Below are 20,673 nucleotides of genomic sequence, written 5' to 3' on the forward strand. Positions count from 1 at the left end.
GGGGAAAAGGGGGGGGGGGGATAAAAAGAAATTGTGGGGGGCCAATTTTTTCTCATTTCAGATTTCAGAAATTAAAAAGAATTATTCTTCAAATATTATTTTTTTTTCAAATTTCAAATATTGAAAAATTTCAAGAAGTAATCTTTAATTGCACAGTATGGCGCATTAGATTTGTAAAATCTTTGATCACATTTATTTATTTGTTATGCCGAATCTAACAGTGTATTTAGATTTTTAATTTTGGGTCCAGTTTTCAAATTGGTCTACATTAATGTCCAAAGGGTCCAAAATTAAACTTTGTTTGATTTTAGCAAAAATTGAATATATGAGGTTCTTTGATATGCTGAATCTAAACATGTATTTAGATTTTTGATTTTTTGCCCAGTTTTCAAGTTGGTCCAAATTGGGGTCCAAAATTAAACTTTGTTTGATTTCAACAAAAATTGAATATATGGGGTTCTTTGATATGCTGAATCTAACCATGTATTTAGATTTTTTATTTGTGGACCCCGTTATCTAATTGGTTCATATTGAGGTCAAAAGGGTCCAAAATTAAACTTTGTTTGATTTCATCTAAAATTGAATTATTGGGGTTCTTTGATATTCCAAATCTAACCGTGTATTTAGATTTTTAATTTTGGGTCCCGTTTTTTAAATTGGTCTACATTGAGGTCCAAAGGGTCCAAAATTAAACTTAGTTTGATTTTGACAAAAATTGAATTCTTGGGGTTCTTTGATTTGCTGAATCTAAACATGTGTTTAGATTTTTGATTATGGGCCCAGTTTTCAAGTTGGTCCAAGATAGGGTCCAGTATTTAAATTTTGTTTGATTTCAATAAAAATTGAATATATTGGGTTCTTTGATATGCTGAATCTAAACATGTATTTAGATTTTTGATTATGGGCCCAGTTTTCAAGTTGGTCCAAATTGGGGTCCAAAATTAAACTTTGTTTGATTTCAACAAAATTTGAATATATGAGGTTCTTTGATATGCTGAATCTAACCATGTATTTAGATTTTTTATTTGTAGGCCCCGCTATCAAATTGGTTCATATTGAGGTCAAAAGGGTCCAAAATTAAACTTTGTTTGATTTCATCGAAAATTGAATTATTGGGGTTCTTTGATATGCCAAATCTAACCGTGTTTTTAGATTTTTAATTTGGGTCTCGTTTTTTAAATTGGTCTTCATTGAGGTCCAAAGGGTCCAAAATTAAACTTAGTTTGATTTTAACAAAAATTGAATTCTTGGGGTTCTTTGATATGCTTATTTATGGGCCCAGTTTTCAAGTTTGTCCAAGTTGGGGTCCAAAATTAAACTTTGTTTGATTTTAACAAAAATTGAATATATGGGGTTCTTTGATATGCTGAATCTAACCATGTATTTTGATTTTGGACATTGGACCAAAATAGGTAAATTAAAAAAATTCAAGTTCTTAGACCACATTCTTTCTGTGTCAGAAACCTATGCTGTGTCAAATATTTAATAACAATCCAAATTCAGAGCTGTATCAAGCTTGAATGTTGTGTCCATACTTGCCCAAACTATTCAGGGTTCGACCTCTGCGGTCGTATCAAGCTGCGCCCCAGCGAAGCATTTTATCTATGTTGTGTTTTGTGTACTTTTTGTTTGTCTGTTGGTCTTTTTTTTTTTTAGCCATGGTGTTGTCAGTTTATTTTCGACTCGAGTTTGAATGTCCCTTTGGTATCTTTCGCCTCTCTTTTAAGCGACTGAACAGTAAACTATTAAGTAATTTTCCACTTCATACTGTTCAGGCAATTCATTGCAGTCAATTATGATCTGTTCGGTCTATGTTCAGACTGTTCAGGAGTTGTAGTTTACCTGTACAATATAATGAACAGTACTGAATTGACTGCAAGCGAATTGTCTGAACAGTACTAAATTTACCACAGAGGACAAGTCTAGAAATTGACAAAAAGAATGATCAGAACATAATCAGATCAGACTTTTCAGATGTTAGAATAAAAATAACAATTTAAGACTAAAATTCATGTATACTAGTGATTTATGTGAGAGTGAACATGTAACAAATGTTGTTTGGAGCTACAAACTTATATCTAATTCAGGCATGTTGCCAATGCCAGACTATCTGAACATGGAACAATCAAAGCAACAACACCATACCTGACTCTACATGGGTCTATAGATTACTAATTTAAGCTTTAATTCTGAACCCTTGCAAGTACACCTTGTTTTTCAATAGCAATCAAATTGTTCGGTCTTTTTTCCTGTCATTGACTTTTTATTATGCTCCCTCTCCGATGGAGGGCAGTATTTAGTTTTACACCAGTCCATCCCGTGGACATGTCGTCTCATTTTTCAAACGAACTACAAATCAGAGCTCCCTTAAATTATGCTTCAGACTTTGCTTTTTTATATTCATTGCTCATTAACTTCCTGTTTATCGTTTATGAGCTTACACATAATGGCCATTTATGAAATCTTCGTTTCCATATCCAACTAAGAAAGACATCACGTGACAATCAGCCATATTTACTTATTGAGTCCCGTAGAGCTTGATTAGGCCTTTTAAAAAAAAAATTTCTTATAACTAATCGAAACCCGATTTCTATTTTTGCAAATCATTCGATTGTAAGTCCGTTTCTGAGATACTATAAGCAATAGATTAACTATATGTGATGCATGAGATGGCAAGTCTGTCTGGCAGGGTTCATTTGAACTTGACATAATTTACAATCTTATGTAATACTTGTAGAACCGTTTCTTTGAAACTTTCAACATAAATTCAATCTGTGATCTCAAATAGCTAGTTTACCACTGCAACATTCTGTACCATTTCTCAATCAGGAACCTTGTCGGTTGATATCAAATGTTATACCTAATTTTTATACGCCCGTTTACGGGACGTATTATGGTATACCGTTGACCGTCTGTCCGTCCGTCTGTCCGTCCGTCCGTCGTCAACATGTCGGACATTAACTCAAAAACGCTTTAACCAATATGCATGAAACTTTATTGAATTGTTTATATCTATTGACGTGAGCTCCCTTTCGTTTTTTTTTATAAATTTCAGATATACCATTTCCGAGTTTTGGGGTTTTATTCATTAAAAAAGGGTGGATTTTCCAGTTTTCCGACATTAACTCGCAAGAATGCTTTCACCAACTTGCAAGAAATTTTGTTGAATTGTTTATATATTTTGACATGAGCTCCCTTTCGATTTTTATGAATTTTAGATTTTACGTTTCCGAGTTAAAGGGTTTTATTCATAAAAATAGGGAGATTTTCCAGTTTTCGGACAATAACTAAAAATGCTTTCAGCAGTTTTCATGAAACTTTGGTGAATTGTTTATATCTGTTGATGTAAGCTCCCTTTAGAATTTTATAAATGTTAGATTTTACATTTCTGAGTTATGGGGTTTTATTCATTAAAAAAGGGGGGGGATTTTCCAGTTTTTGGACAATAACTCAAAAATGCTTTCAGCAGTTCTCATGAAACTTTGGTGAATTGTTTATCCCAAATTCACGTATTTAATTTTGATGTTATATTTGTTATTCTCGTCGGATTTTGTCAATGTCTTAAAGTCTTTTCTGTTATATTCGTGTGTTATGGTAAAGATAATTAATCACCCCTTCATTTATTAGATTTTAGTTTGGTTCAACGAAATTTATACGATATATTTGGTTTACAGTTTGATTCAGAAGAAACACCGACATAGCTAGATAATACAATTAATTATCTAATTACTACCACAATTTGATATTAATAAGTATTGTAATTTTCATTGTTATTAATAAATGTAATGTCAGTATTACAAATCTAATCTTGAATCAATCATAATCCTATCTTATTTTTGGGAAATATTTTTACAAATTCAAATAAGACGTCACTTTGTGTGTTTTTTTAGAATTTCAAATGTGACGTCACTTTGTGCGTTGAGGCTTTGGCTAACTCGGCTGTGTATTTTTATGTGTTGGATTAAGTTGTTTTATGTAATGTATCCGTTTTTATTCTGTAGTTAGTCCCAACTTCGGTTTTATCATATATATCTATTAAATAGTCATTTATGAAATTTACTGTTTGCAAAATTATAAATTATTCTAAATAATTAGGATGTTCTTGTCCTAGGCAGAAAACCCTGGCCGTGTTAGGCGCAACTTTTTGGAAGTTTTGGTCCTCTGTGCTCTTCAGCTTTGTACTTGTTTTGAGAAGAAATTGAACTTTATTTGTTTATTTACTTAGTATTGCGCAACAGCAAGAAATCTTTAATTGAATATAAATTCAATTCATATAACCAATTTCAAGTTCTTTGACTACATTTATTGAGAAACCTTTAATATGTCAAATATTTAATTACAATCCAAATTCAGACCTGTATCAAGCTTGAATATTGTGTCCATTTTTGCCCCAACTGTTCAGGGTTGGAACTCTGCGGGCGTATCCAGCTGCGCTTAGCGAAGCAGTTCATTTTTATATGGAGAAGTCGGTCTTAATTGCAGATCATTGATAGTGTCTGTTTGACTTATTTCATACTTTGTTTTATGTTTTAGACTCGGATCTTAACATACATGTATACCTCAAACTGTTGAAGTCAATGTACTAAACTCTAGATGTATTTGGTTGTTTCCGTAGTTCAGTTGCTGTATCAGTTACATATACTTCACTTCTATTAATATTGATACACAGGTTTCTCAAGAAAAATGAAAAAAATGATAGATGTATCCTTTCTTTTACATTCTGCTACATAGAGGATGTCCCCTCAATTTATAATTAAAAGTGAGTGATTGTTGATTGCAGAATACTCAAGAGGGACTGTTAATTGCATCGATGTATTTGAACTTAAAAAAGAATTCCACATTGACAGAAGGGTCTGTCGCAAATATTGACACACATAGACATTGACAATGAGGATTGGTTTACAACTAACATCTACTACAAAAAAGTCTTTTATCTTCCTTTACTTACTTCATTTTATTATATAACATTTTGTATATCTACATTCCAGGAGGACTGTTCATATGGAGTCTTTATCTTTCAGTTCATACCACATTCGATGGCTGGCGTTTTCATTCATTATTTTCATTTCAGTGTGTTTTTCCAATCAAAGAGGTTTGCACGCTTGATACATTTGTCAATCAATTATAAATTATATTGTAAATTTTAGATGCAAAATATCGTTGTCGTCTACTTTTGAAAAAGAACTGGAAACTTTCAAATGTTCCATGAGGGATATAATCCGAAAGTACCTGTCTTTTATTTAGAGTAGAGTGATTTGGAGGTTTTGTTTTACATTCACCACTGTGACTTTGAATTTTGTGTTGAAAAAATTGAATACTGAGGTGTTTCTCAAAGTTTGAATATTTAAAGAAAAATTTACATTACATGTTTTTGCACATACACACCATTAAACTGAAAAGATCTTCCAACAACTGTTATTAATTTAACATTTGCCAAAAAAAAAAGACTTAATGTTATATATATGTAAAGTTATATTAGCTAAATATAACCAGCACAATAGTCACAACTTTTGTGTTGACATAAAATATCATTTTACATTTATTGTTTATAAGATATTGAATTATTCGAAACACTAAGGTTTTTCTAACCCCAGGCATAGATTGCCTTAGCCCCATTTGGCACATTTTCTGGAATTTTTGATATTTATTGCTCTTCAATTTCGTATTTGATTTGGCATTCCAATTGGCATTTTTTCGAGCGCCACTAATGAAAGTTATGTAGGCGAAACAAGTTTACCAAGAGAAAATCGAACCTGCCCTGGACGTGAAGATGGCGATATTGGTGATGAATATCATTATCTCCTCAAATGTAAATTTTTTTACAACAGAAAGAAAAGAATACTTTGATAAAAAATTCACAAAAGATTGTAATATTCTTAAGTTCAGGGAACTGATGAATACATCTAAACAATCTAAGCCTAGAAATTAGTGTAAATAAACTCATAGATAGATACCAGGATTGAAAGTTTATTAGAGTTATAAACGATAAAGTGGATTCTCTCATTTAAGCTTCCCCTTCCTCCACTATATTTTAAGGGCTTCCATTTGATATACACTGCACATTTTTAACATGTAAACATATTTATGTATCTCTATTGTATTGATTGTTTATTTCCTCAACATATGTACCTTTGTATTATAGTATAGTGTCTATGTTCTTCTGTGTATCTCTGTATCTACAGCGGTTTATCAAAATAAAGTATATATATATCTTCGATGACTGTTTACAACCACTGGGTTGATGCAATTACTTCTGGACATTTTGTCTCCGAGGGTATCACCAGCCTAGTAATTAGCACTTTGTTTTGACATTAAATATCAATGATATGTTCATTTTTTAGTAAATTTACTAATAAATGGCGTACCAAATTTATGATGTGTTTTTACAGTACCTAGGACGCATTGATTATGTTACTCATTAATGTTAGGGCTGAATAACTACTGGACCTTATATTTTGAAATACTAGATAATGAAATTAACAAATTGGATATAAACTTTAATACATTTACCAAAATAAAAAATAAAATTAATGGAGGACACCCTTTTATTGAAAATGAAATAGTTGTTCATTTGTGAACTGTCGAGAAATTGTACACGTTTATTTTTGAAACGTATTTAAGTTTTGTGGCTCTCCTACCAATACGCTGAGGAATTGAGAATATGAATTGACGACTTTGCTATTCTTTTATTTAAGCTGCTAGTCTTATGGTTATGATATGTAAGCAATACTTGGCCTCCTTCATGTTTAAACGGGTTGTTAACAATTGAACGATTTACGACGGAGCTCCTTTTCTGAAAACAAGGAAATTCAACTATCATATTTAATATTTAAAGGTGCCATAATAATGATTTATATCGCTCTTATACTTGCATTATACATTAAAGAACGAAATAACAAAAAAACATTAAAGATAAATAAAAAACACAATAACCTTTTTCTGATAGCTCGTAGTTGTCACATTAATGGGGGCAGTGATTTCAAAATAAATTCAATATCTATTTGTTTATACGTGTCAGCATTGGAAGAAATATACCTGTTGCTGTAGATTGTTATTGTTTACTTATGTAAAGAATCAAAATGATATTTAGTTAAAAATACTTTGGTATTCCTGCATTTTGCCCGAATAAAATTAAACACGTCTTTTGGCATAAAAACTGGTGCTGATCATGAAATGACTTTGCAGATTTTTGTCGGAGTTAACCCTCTTCGGTCAGAAAGGTTACACCTGACATGGAAGTATTGATAAAACATTTTTGACACAATTCATTATGATTATTTTCAGACTAATGATTTATCAAAAGTGTTAAGTTTCTTTTGTGTACCTTACACCTTTACTGCATTAACTAATCATGTCAGTATATTATATAGAATGTAATATTGTAAATTAAATAAGAGCTAACAGTACAAGCAGGTATAAGTAATTAACATTAAAGAGGTATGATAGAAATATCCTATTTTATTCAATGTCAAAATCTGAAGTTTTAAGAAACCACGTGGAATTCGAAAAGTAGTTGTTTAAATAATAAACTCGCAACAATTTATATAATCACATACATTTACAATGTTATTAATTGCTTTACATCCCTGTACAAGCCAATTTTCATACAAATTTTATATTTTTTAAAATCTTGCATAGAAGAAAATGCAAACATAACCAAAAAATCATAAATGTGTATCTGTAAAACATTACATAGCTATACTTCTGATAGAAATTCAGTTTGAGGTAATGTCTTGCTTGATAATTAAAAAAAGATGAACACTAAAAAAAAATGACTGAAATCTCAGAATCTTTTTTTTCTTTTATGGAATATCTGTACCACAATTGACCAGAGCTGTTGCCACAGTTTCTGCTAGCTTTCCAATTTACTCACTTGATTTTTTGGCTCTCAATGCTCTTTAACTTCGTACTTTATTTGGCCTTTTCTCTTTTGTTGATTCGAGCGTCATTGGCGAGTCTTTTATAGACGAAACGCGCGTCTGGCGTACAAACTTATAAGCCTGGTATCTGAAGAGTTTTTTTTATACGACCGCAAGCGTCGTCGTCGTCGTCCGAAGACATTTGATTTACAGACAGTAACTTAAGTTTATGGATCTCTATGAAATTGTACCACAAGGTTCCATACCACAAAGGGAGGGTTGGTATTGATATTTGGGGTTATTGTCCTAACTGTTTAGGAAATAGGGGTCAAAAAGGGCCCCAAAACAAGCATTTTTCTTGTTTCATGACAATAACTGGTATATAAGTGTATGGATCTCTATGAAATTTTTCTACAAGGTTCCATACCCCATGGCCCAAACCGTTTAGGAATTAGGGGCTGAAAAGGGGCCAAAATAGTAGGATATTCTGGTTTCTGGCCAATAACTTGAGTATAAGTCTATGGATCGCTATGACATTGTACCACAAGGTTCCATATCTTAAAAGGATGGTTGGGATTTTTGTGGCGGTTATGACCCTAACGGTTTAGGAAAAAAGGGTCCAAGGGGTCCAAATTAAACTTAGTTTGATTTCATCAACAATTGAATTATTGGTGTTCTTTTATATGCCGAATGTATCCATGTATTTAGATTATTATTATTTCAGGCCTGTTTTCAAATAAGTCCACATTAAGGTCCAAAATGTCCAAAATTAAACTTAGTTTGAATTTAACAAAAATTCTGTTCAAGGCTTTTTTGATATGCTGAATCTAAAACTGTATTTAGATTTTTAATTTTGGGCCCAGTTTTTAAGTTGGTCCAAGTCGGGGTCCAAAATTTACCTTTGTTTGATTGCATCAAAAATTGTATTTATGGGGTTCTTTGATATGCTGAATCTAAACATGTATTTAGATTTTTAATTTTGGGCCCAGTTTTTAAGTTGGTCCAAGTCGGGGTCCAAAATTAACCTTTGTTTGATTGCATTAAAAATTATTTTCATGGGGTTCTTTGATATGCTGAAACTCTAACGGTGTATTTAGATTTTGGATATTGAACCATTATAGGTAAAAGTCAAATTTCAAATTTTTCAGTTCTTTGACCACATTCGTTCTGTGTCAGAAACCTATGATGTGCCAAATATTTAATCACAATCCAAATTCAAAGCTTGGATGTAGTGTCAATACTTGCCCCAACTGTTCAGGGTTCGACCTCTGCAGTCGTATCAAGCAGTGCCCCGCGGAGCATTTTATTTAAATTTTTACTGCTTATTATTGAATTAACCTTGCAACTGGTGTATTAAGTTATAAGCCTGGTACCTTTGGTGAGATTTTAGTTTTTTGTGTAGTTTTTTGTGGACTGATATTTTTGTATTCGTCGTTTTTATACGACCGCAAAAAAATTTTGAGGTCGTATATTGGTATGACGTTGGCGTCGTCGTCGTCGTCGTCGTCGTCGTCGTCGTCGTCGTCCGGCGTCGTCGTCCGAATACACAATGGTTTTCGCACTCTAACTTTAGTTTAAGTGAATGGATCTCTATGAAATTTTACCATAAGGTTCAATACCACAATAGGAAGGTGGGAATTGATTTTGGGGGTTATGGTACCAACAGTTAAGGAATTAGGGGCCAAAAAGGGGCCGAAAATAAGCATTTTTGTAACTTCCAGACATAACTTGTGTGTTAGCATATGGATCTCTTTGACATTGTACCACAAGATTCCATATCACAAAGGGTCAATGCTGGGATTGATTTTGGGGTTAATTGCCTCAAAATTTTAGGAATAAGGGGCCAAAAGGGGGCAAAAAACAAGCATTTTTCTAGTTTCATGACAATAACTTGTGTGTAAGTGTATGGATCTTTCTGAAATTTTACTACAAGGTTCCATTTCACAAAGGGAAAGCTGGAATTGAGTGTTGTGGTAATTGCCCAAAACGTTTAGTAATAAGGGGCCTAAAAAGGGGTTTAAAATAAGCATTTTTTAGTTTCTAGACAATAACTTGTGTTCAAGTGTATGGATCTCTCTAAAATTGTATTACAAGGTACCATACCACAAAGGCAAGGCTGTTATTGAGCTTGGTTTGGGGGGAAAGGGGGGTGGGGGTGATGAATCATAAGGGGGGCGGGGGTCAAAAAAGGGGTAATTTTTTGTTTGTTTAAAATTTACATTTTAAGTTAGTTATTGTTTCAGATTTATATATGAAAGAAAATAATAACGATACGGTTATATATCATGAGGAATTGAATTTAAAATTATGTATATTGGAAATTTAGGTTACATTGGAAAGTAATAATTGACTTTGGGGGGGGGGGGGGGGGGGTGGGGTGGGGTGGTTATTGCTCTAATGTTTAAGGAATAAGGGGAAAAAAGGTTAAAAAACAAGGGTTTCCATTTTAATAGACAAATAATTGAGTAAAGAACATTATTTAAAAGCAGTGTAAGGTTGGTAATTCAAACTCATTTAAATATCTCATCTACACTGCTTTTAAATTATGTAAATTGGAAATTTGCCAATAACTTTATTGTTAATAAATGCATTGGAAATTTGCCAACAATTTTAGTGTAATAAACTTCATTGGAAATTTGCCAATATAAAATTTTGCTGATGAAGGTTTTTTGTTTACCTTTAGCCTTGACTATGAAGTCATTTTCTATTTTTATAGCCTTATGATGTAGTTGAATTATTTAATACTTTTATGATGTGTTTAAATGGGGTTTTATCATGTTTATGGTTGCAAATTTATTGTTTTAGTATAATAAACTCCATTTAAAATTTGCCAATAAAAAAATTTTTGTTTATTTTTAGCTATGATTATGATGTCATTTTCTATTTTACTTTTATGGTTGCAAAGAAATTTTTATTTTTAGATATTACTGTTAAATGATGGTGATTAAGGTTTTTGCTATGTTTAGCCATGACTATGATGTCATTTTCTATTTTAATATCTGTTATGATGTATTAAAATGGGCTTTTATGGTTACAAAGGAATTTTATTTTTAGATATTACTATAAAATGTTGCTGATGCTGATTAAGGATTTTGTTTATTTTTAGCCATGACTATGATGTCATTTTCTATTTTAATACCTTTATGATGTAATTTCCATTTTTAGATATTACTGTTAAATGATGCTGATTAAGGGTTTTTTGCTATGTTTAGCCATGACTATGATGTCATTTTCTATTTTAATATCTTTATGATGTATTTAAATGGGCTTTTATGGTTACAAAGGAATTTTATTTTTAGATATTACTTTAAATGTTGCTGATTAAGGATTTTTGTTTATTTTTAGCCATGACTATGATGTCACTTTCTATTTTAATACCTTTATGATGTATTTAAATGGGCTCCCATGTATTTAGATTTTTGATTATTTATACATGTTACCAAATTGGTCCACATTGAACAAAAACGGTCCAAATTTCAACTTTATTACATTACATCAAACATTGAATTCTACATATTCTTTGATATATTGAAATTAACAAACAATTTAGTTTATGGATATTCCACCATAATAGGTAAATTAAATTTTTTCCAGTTCTTACACCACATTCATCCTGTGTCAGAAACCTATGCTGTGTCAAATATTTAATGACAATCCAAAGTCATAGCTGTATCAAGCTTGAATTTTGTGTCCATACTTGCCCCAACTGTTCAGGGTTCGACCTCTGCGGTCGTATCAAGCTGCGCCCCAGCGAAGCATTTTATTAACTATTGGTTATCTTGTTGTCTTTCTTTGACGTTTTGGTGTTTGATTGTCTATTGTAGCTACTAATTAAACGCTTGAAGTAGAAATGCAAAGAAAGTAGAATAACATTGAGAATAACATTTCTGCTAAAATAATTTCATTGTGAGCTTATCTTGTTCAGTCGTGTGCATTTCGGCATAGCCGAGTCAGTATGGTACAAAGAAGAGTTTTTGGAATGACGTTGAAAGATTACGTATTGGACATTGGAGATCTACATGTATCTATTTATTTATGAGGAGATTTTTGAAATTATTTTATGAAATAATGGGAAGCCAGCATATCTATTACATAATCAGTTTATATAAATCTTTTAATTTTGTACCATAGTTAGATCAATCACGGCATGACAAGTGAAATTGACAGATGACACCGTGTAAAGATATGCACAAAATAAGAAATTTATGACATATTTATGGGTAACAAATCATACATTGTAGTGGCAAGACAAGGTCATTATGCTTTGCCTTACGTTAACAAGTGTGTTTTATCATCTAACATTTATAGTCAATCCGTGATATGTGTTTTTTAGTCTAAGAGTTTATAACAAAAAGTGCGAAAAATAATAGAGTTACGTTTTGCTTTGTCATCAAAAGTATTCCTATCAATGGAAATCTATCATTTTATATTACCACAAGTATTTTTGGTGATGTGTTATAATGGTATGGATCTGTCACTATGATCTGTCATCGTCTGTTAACAATAAATGGTGATATTCCCTAATCTGTCTTCTAATTCACCGATTCTATAATATCTAATAATTAGCATGTTAAAAATGTTGAAGCTCCTGAAAAACTTTGACCGAATATTAGCAAATAATAATTTCTTTAGCTATTCCTACTTTGTAGAATCGAATATTCTGCTTGCTTGGAATATCATGTTTATTTTGTAGTCCACACGACAGCTTGACGAGTTAATATTGACAGCCACAACGTTATGTCATTGACTGTTTATGTTGTGGTTGTAACTCATCTAGGACAGGTTTTCAACGTCATGCAGACTATGAAAGTATGTTAACAAAATACATTGCTAGAATAAAGAGAGGCAACACATTATTTATGAAAAATGTTTATGATTTTAAGATGCACTGTTAAATGTTCATGCTTAGTTATATTTAAACTTTCAGTTATAGGTCAACTATTTGATATTTCTGATAAATATCGTTAACTGTAAACCACTTTTGATTAACGGTTTGGTTAAAGCTGACATGAAACTCTGCATGCTAGTATCCCGTTTGAGTTCTATAAATCTTTAAAAATAAATGATTAAAATCAGATTTTTATTAGAGGACCACTGACGAGTCTTATGTAGACGAAACGACCGTCTGGCTACCAAACTATAAGCCTGGTATCTTTGATGAGTGATAAGTAAGGGATAAATCATACTTTGTAAAAGCTACTATGACTGGATCAAAAAATAATCACTGAATCTGACATCATCAAAATGTAACATTGAAAACATTTGTTACGTTCGGAGGGCGTGTTTTTTTCAACAGACAATTGGCATTTCTATAGGGAACAACTGTGTTCCACTGTTAGCAGACTTGTTCCTTTATTCTACTGATGCTTACTAAAGAAATAAAAAGGAGATGGCATTAGTCTTTATTTTCACTTTCCGCTATTTCATGATTACGTCCTTTCACTTAATTATTCAAAGTATCGTGACTTTTTACTGCATCTACCCAATTGGCCAAATAAGGGATACCACAGATGTATTTAAATAGTTAAGTCTGCATAACAGCTTGACTTTTAGCTAGAAATTAACAATGAGGGTCGGTTGAGAACTAATCTTTACGACAAAAGAGATGACTTCAATTTTGACTTTGTGAACTTTCCATTTTTGTGTAGCAATATTCTAGCAGAGCTTGCGTTTCTCGTCGCAATTTCCTTGGTAGAGGGTAGATGATTACAAGGAAGCTATTGCATTAAGGGTCAAATGGTTGAAAATATCCCTTGATTTACGGATGCTATCATGATTTAGTTGTATATTATGGGACATTTGTGTCACAGATGACCACGGCATGTTCTCTATTCTCCGATTGTGACATTACCGAAGGCGACTTATTAGCGGAATTGTTTCTGAACTGCCTACACATGAGTTCAACCGTAGTTTTTCAAAGGGTTTCGTTTTGTTTTCAGTTTTTTTTGTGTATTTTGTGCTATTTTATTTTTCAATGTCTATGTTGTCTCTACCAGTAAATTATTCGTCCAGGAAAGCCTTGTAAGGGGAAGAAAAACTTACATTTAACGACGGTTTTTGTATTTGATGATTCTTACGGTTATAAACAAGAGATAACTATCAATCCTTTTATTGTAAGATGTATAAGCCAGGGATATGACTCATTAATTATTTTAATCAAGAATATCAGGACGTTTGCTTACCCTTTCGGAGCACATGAGTTCACCCCGTTATTAGGTGGGATCGTGTTGCTCAGTCTTTAGTTTTATGTGTACTGATTTGTTACTGTTGTTTGCCTTTCAACCTTTTACTCTGTGTCAATGGTGTTATCTGTTTTAATGGACGTATGATTTTTGTTGTTGTCCCTCTGGTTTATTCTATCTAGTTTTTGTTGTGCTAGATCAGTTAGAAGTGATTTCATATTGACTTCAGAGTGCAAATGTCAAGTTAGCCTTTCACAATTTAAAGGAATATGGGTTATTTCATTGCTTTTAAACATAAATGGAAAAACGTTACGCTAATGGTTGCATTTCAATTTTTTACGACGTTTTTGCCAATCATCACGTGTTGTGTGGTCTTTTGCAAATATAGGACTGTTAAAGAGGAATCGGTGTGTAAAGGAAAAAGAAATTTAGAGTTTTGACAACATTTTTTTTAGTAAAATATTTTATCAATTCTCAATTTTGTCAGTGAAATTTTAAGATTTTTCAAGGTGGTACGTTTTCTAACGGGTTAAAACAAATAGCCGCGTATGCATGATTGTTCCTGGCTTTCAATTGTTTATATGTGACCGTTCCTGAAGAAGTTAATCATGAAGGCGTTTCGGGCGCACGAAATTTATAAATTGTTAATTCCATTTTCAAAAGAACAAAATCAAGTATCCGAGAATTATAATGTTTCCCCCAATCAACGAAAACTGGTTACACACGAAATTAAAGAAATACATCTGTAGTCACTAATTTGGTGTGTCTTGTATTAAAATGCTCCTCTTCAATCCAATACCGTGTGAAGTTGCTCTGTACTCTTGAGAATAAATACAACTCCCATCAATACACGCCCATAAAAGCAGATTGGGCATATAATAAAACAACATTCATTTAATTATCAGTTCGAAGTCATCTCATTATAGAAAGGGGGAGAAATCTTTTACTTGCATGTCAGGGATAAATATTTCTTGATTGAATATTGCGATATGTTTTGGAACATTTCAACAACGAGTTCTTTTGTTATTTGAACAGATAACAAAGTTAAGTTTAAAATAATTAGTTTATGCGGCTCCTTCCGTGATTACATTTTTAGACAAAATACAAATATCACGGACTTATACCCTACTTTATAATTGTAATTTACAATAAGACCTGTCATTAAATTTAAGAATTGTCAAGTATCTTTTCTTGATATTTTAACAGTTGACTGTTAATAATTGTGTAAACAAAGTTTTGATGTAGGTCTGTATTCTCTAAGATAGATCAAAGACTTAGGGGCGGTATTTGTTCGATAAATTATTATATTGCATGTGCATACTTTTCGTTCCAGATTCGTGAAATGAATGGTATACCATTAGTTTTAGACCAAACAAGCATTGATGGGAGAAATCCATGTATCCTTTTAAACATTTATAGTTTCAAGACGTACATATTCAAGTACTTTAGATACAAATTGCTTCTTCAGACATATTATTATCAGCAATAACAACCTCAATGGCTACAAATTGTCTTTCCAAAAAGTGGTCATTATATTTCATAAAATTAAAACGATGACAAATTACGCATTCTTAGTATTTCAAACGACAAAAAACATGCTCAATGACAAATATTGCAAACTGATATATTTGTAAATTATAACCGGACTTTGAATAATCCATGTTAAATTTCATTGGAAAACATTTCGGCATACATATGGTATAATCTACACAGTTACAGTCAGCAGTGTGAACAAGACCACATTTACAATAAGGGTATAATATAACAAACTTGACTAAAAAATTTTCAAGACAAAGCTGTGAAATATGATTTTTTTGTCATCTTCTGTATAAAAAAAATAAGAAAGCAGATAAAGATTCCTTCTAATCACGCTAGTCATCGGCTTCAGTACATTAATGAACATTTTCTTGTGTAAATCAAGGCTTGTTATTCAGTCTTGGTCAGGAAGAGTAAATACTTAATACAATCCAGCACATCTTTTCACGAAATCTTATGAGAAAAAAATAATCGTAAGTCAACATTTCAGTATAACTTACGATCAATTTAACTCGTTAATATTTTTGGGTGAAAAGAACCCCTGGATGGTTTGTATAGTCGGAACAAAGAGGAGGTTAGTACATTTCAATACAATAAGTGCAAGAAGTTCAGATTTTCTGACCGTTTAAGTATATTACGTAGTATGGAGGCCCGTAGCCCGTAAAAAAAGCGGGACAACCAAGATCATAGTGCAATAAAAACAGAGTATCATGGCAACAACAAACAAAACGAAAAGTAAAACAAAAAAAATCAAAAAAACTTTTTAAACAGTAACAAAAAACAAAAACAAAAAACAACGAATCCGTCCGAAAACCCGTGATTTATCTCTTTTTAAGTAATTAATAACCCTTGTCAATATATATATTGAATCTCTTTCTCTTCGCTTGGGACTTAAATTATGTCAACCAACTTATATTTCCAGTGTGAAAGCTATTGTGTACTTTAGTTGAAGTTGGTCATACTTCGGACTGAAGTTTTTTTTTTGATTAAAATTATTAAAAGGCCTGTTTACACGAGAATGAAGTCTATAATTTGCAGTTGACTCTGCAAGTGAATCCTTAATGTGTTATTAAAGTCAGACGCGTTATTTTTGCATTAATGAAATCGCAACATTAGTGACTGAATGTCCACTTTTTATGGTGCTTCTTTTATGGTTTTTGTTTCGCCTTGACGGAGTCAAAAAGCGAGACATGGGTATGATGATTCCGGCGTCGGCGGCGTCAACAATGTATTAGTTTGTGATTAGGTCTAGTTCATGGTGAACCACTAGTGGTAGGTCAATGATATTTGGTATGCAGTTGTATTAGCATTGGCACATCTCATTACCATGGAGATTATTTGGCCCCGCCCCCTCAGTCAAGGTCTATTGACTGAAACTTTTCATAGTTTACATGTATTAGTTTGTGATTAGCTCAATTTATGGGGAACTACTAGTGGTAGGTCAATGATATTTGGTATGCAGTTGTATAAGCATTGGCATTTCCATGGAGATTATTTGGCTCCGCCCCCTTAGTCATGGTCTATAGACTTTGAAAATTTTGCTAAGTTAACATGTATTAGTTTGTGATTAGGTCAGTTCAAGGGGAACCATTAGTGGTAGGCCAATGTTAATTGGTGTTCAGTTGTATAAGCATTAGCACATCTCATTTCCATGGAGAATATTTGGTCCCGCCCCCTCAGTCATGGTCTATTGACTTTGAAACGTTTGCTTAGTTTACATGTATTAGTTTATGATTAGATCAGTTTAAGATGAACTGCTAATGTTAAGTCAATGATATTTGGTATGCAAATGTATTGGCATTTGCAAGTATCGTTTCCATGGAGATTATATAGCCCCACCCCTGATTATGGTTCATTGACTTTGAAACTTTTACATAGTTTACAAGTTAATGTTTGTGTTTAGGTTTGTTTAAAGGGAACGACTTATAATAAGTTAATGGTATTTGGTATGCAGTTGTATTAGCATTGGCACATCACATTCCATGGAGATCGTTTAGCCATGTACCTTCAGTCATGTTTCATTGACTTTGAATATTTGCATAACTTACATGTTAAAGTATTGCTATTTTAATTTCAACATTTGCATTATCAAAATTACAAAAAGGCGAGACATATCTCTGTGATAACAGTTTATTTTCTATTTTAGCTATGGCGTTGTCAGTTTATTTTCGACTTTTTGAGTTTGAATGTCACTTTGGTATCTTTCTCCTCTCTTTTATATAATCCTCTGCAATGTAATATACTAAAGTCCACTGTCCCCATTAATGTTTATATGTCTGCTCAAATCAACGGTTGTTTCTGTTGTATAATGTATATGTGTATAAGGAGTTTTGGCACATCATCTTGGTTGTCTACTTGGTTGATTAATAACTTGTCTAGTGTGTGACCGATTCAACGTTTGGTGCATGCTGTTGTTATCTGTCATCATTAAACTGTATGTTCTAGAAATATACTGATTGGTTGTGACGGTTTATATGGTTTTTCGATGGTTGGTTTTTATTTGACGTTCACCCCACAATGTGACATCTTTAATTCATACTTCTACTTTTTCCCATATCCGTTGTAATTGCCTTCACTATAATGAAAAGGTTCTCACACAATAAAAAGGATACAAAATCGTAATTTACATGTACATGTTAAATTTAATTTGCAGATATTATTGTGTTATCAATTGTGACTTTGGTAAACTATTATAGCCTACTGAATGAGACATTTAAATTATTCCATTTCGAATTACATTGAACCTTTTATTGAAAATGCTTCATATTCAAAACACTTTTATTAAAAATAATTGCCTTTCTTTATTATGAGCAAAATCAAATAGTATCAATGGTGTAATATATTTAAAAGGCGTTTTAGAATGTTTAAGAAAACGGAAAAGAAATATTGGACATTAGGTCGTGACCCTTTTCTCTGTTGTTTGTTACTTTTAGGCTATGTTGAATTATTTTCGTCATACTGAAATCAAAGGAAAATAACAAAATTAAACATGCTTATTACCACTTCATTTTAACTCGGGTAGATAGATGTCTCATCGGCAATCATACCACATCTCCTCATTTTTACATAGGATCACTTGGCCATTTTTGAAATTCGTTCACCAAGCATGTAGAATTAATATCTCGCTGTTTTTTGCCCCCGCTGTAGCTGAGGGGGCATTAAGTTTTACCCTTGTCCGTCTGTACGTTGGTCCGTCTGTACGTCTGTCCGTACGTTCCGAAATTGGTTTCCGGTCTCTAACTTTAGTTTGCCTCAACCAAACGTTATGAATCTTATACACAATGCTTATTACCACAAAACACAGATCAAGTTTGAATTTTGGTGGCGTCACTTTTACCGTTCTAGAGTTATGCCCCTTTACAAATGGAAAAGTTGCTGAATTTTTCGTTTCCGTTCTCTAAAAAGTTTGCCTCAACCAAATGTTATGAAACTTATACACAATGCTTATTACCACACAACTCAGATGAAATAGGAATGTGGGTAGGTCTTTTTTACCGTTCTTGAGTTATGTCCCTTTATAACGTTATATGCAAGCAGGGGCATCAGCTGTGTCCTATGGACACATTTCCAATTTATAAAATATCATGTACATATAAATTTTCTTGGTTAACTTTTTCCTTAATATTCAAAGATATCCAGCAGTGGTCAGTGCTAGCAATTCATAACATTTGCAAAGACAACAATGAAAATAAAGGAATTTTAGCTAGTCTAAAGTTTGAGGGTTTAGCAGAAGAAGCAGATATGTTAAAGAAATATGGAATAAAAGCGGAAGTGAAAGATAATAAGATAATTGTCAAACCACCACCTGAAAATGAGTAACGAAAGATGCAACTGCCACTGAAAAAAACTGCTTCTGCCAAAATGGGAAAATATAATATGATGTAAAATGTAATGTTGTTCTTGCACACTTATGATTTAATAGTTGTGTTTAAAGAAAAAAGTGGACAAACTTCATTTCTTTCAATAGCAAACAAATGATCAATCCAAAAGTGCACCTTCAGTCATTGTAAATTGCGCATTCCATTCATACTCTTGCATTACTCTAGGCTAAACCGTGACAAACCTTTTAAAAACGATGAACGTCTCACCTCTTTTCAATCTTTGTATGGTCCAGTCAAAGATGTCCAGAACTAAAGCATTCCCATATCGCAGCAACAATCACAAATCGTACCAATTGTTTACCATCTTTTCAAGTTTTTTTGAAATATGAACTCTATTTAGAGTATTCATATATGGTAGAGCATTTTCAACTAACCTGTGCATCATTCGAAAGAAAATTTTAAAAAATGCGGCTTTTTACGTCCACCATTCTGAAACTAAAAAAACTCATGAGGTTTGCCATTTATTTGTCGTGTTGCTCATGTGAAATAAAAATCTAGTGACTTTCGCATGCAATTATATTTGTTGACAAGGAAAGGAGTTTGGGATCGCAACTGCGACAAATGAAACATATACGTGAATTCTATGAAAGTTTTCATCATGAATTGCAAAAATAAAAGAAAAAGCCACAGTCATCAAAGCAATATTTACAAATATACAGATTGAGTAACACGAACCCATCCAAAAACTGGGGTTGAACTCAGGTACTCTGGTAGGGTAAGTAGTTTCTTCTAGCGGCATCCGGCGTAATTCTCGTAGCAAAGTATTCTGCATCCATAAGACATTCGAAAACGATTAGATGGGAACAAAACCCACGTTTTTGACAAATGACATTTGTTTAGAATGTTGATGTAACATTCCAAATCTTCACTGTTGAGTTAATTCATCAGTAACAGCATACCATCACGGAGATTGTTTATCTCTTTAAAGTAGTATCCTCTTTATTTATAAATGGGTAGAAGTATATTAATTGACATTTAGCCAATACTATTATACAGTTTAATTTGTTTTCCTGTATTATGTTCTGTATTTTGCCAATTATAAGTTTTTTTCAGAGACAAACATGTATCTACAGATGGCAAAATTATAATTATGAAATTGTAAGGGATTAGAAATGGGCATATATTAGCAAATAACAAATTTTTTTGGAAAAAGTTCTGAATAAAGAACCATATACCAATACATTGTATACATTAAAGTCTTCAAAAATTTTGGTA

General features: G+C 32.4%; 1 protein-coding gene across 1 annotated transcript in view; it reads left to right on the top strand.

Annotated features, from left to right (window-relative positions):
• Window positions 1-20,465, top strand: part of LOC127700747 (ataxin-10-like) — a 50,079-nt gene extending 29,614 nt beyond the window's left edge. Inside the window, exons 8-9 of the mRNA XM_052204398.1 lie at window positions 15,375-15,438; window positions 19,209-20,465. Coding sequence (XP_052060358.1) covers window positions 15,375-15,438; window positions 19,209-19,396 — 252 coding nt within the window. The 3' untranslated portion in view covers window positions 19,397-20,465. The remainder of the gene's footprint in view (window positions 1-15,374; window positions 15,439-19,208) is intronic.
• The last annotated feature ends 208 nt before the right edge of the window (window positions 20,466-20,673 follow it).

This window comes from Mytilus californianus, unplaced genomic scaffold, assembly GCF_021869535.1.
Source record: "Mytilus californianus isolate M0D057914Y unplaced genomic scaffold, xbMytCali1.0.p SCAF_1, whole genome shotgun sequence".
In the NCBI taxonomy this organism is placed as follows: Eukaryota; Metazoa; Mollusca; class Bivalvia; order Mytilida; family Mytilidae; genus Mytilus; species Mytilus californianus.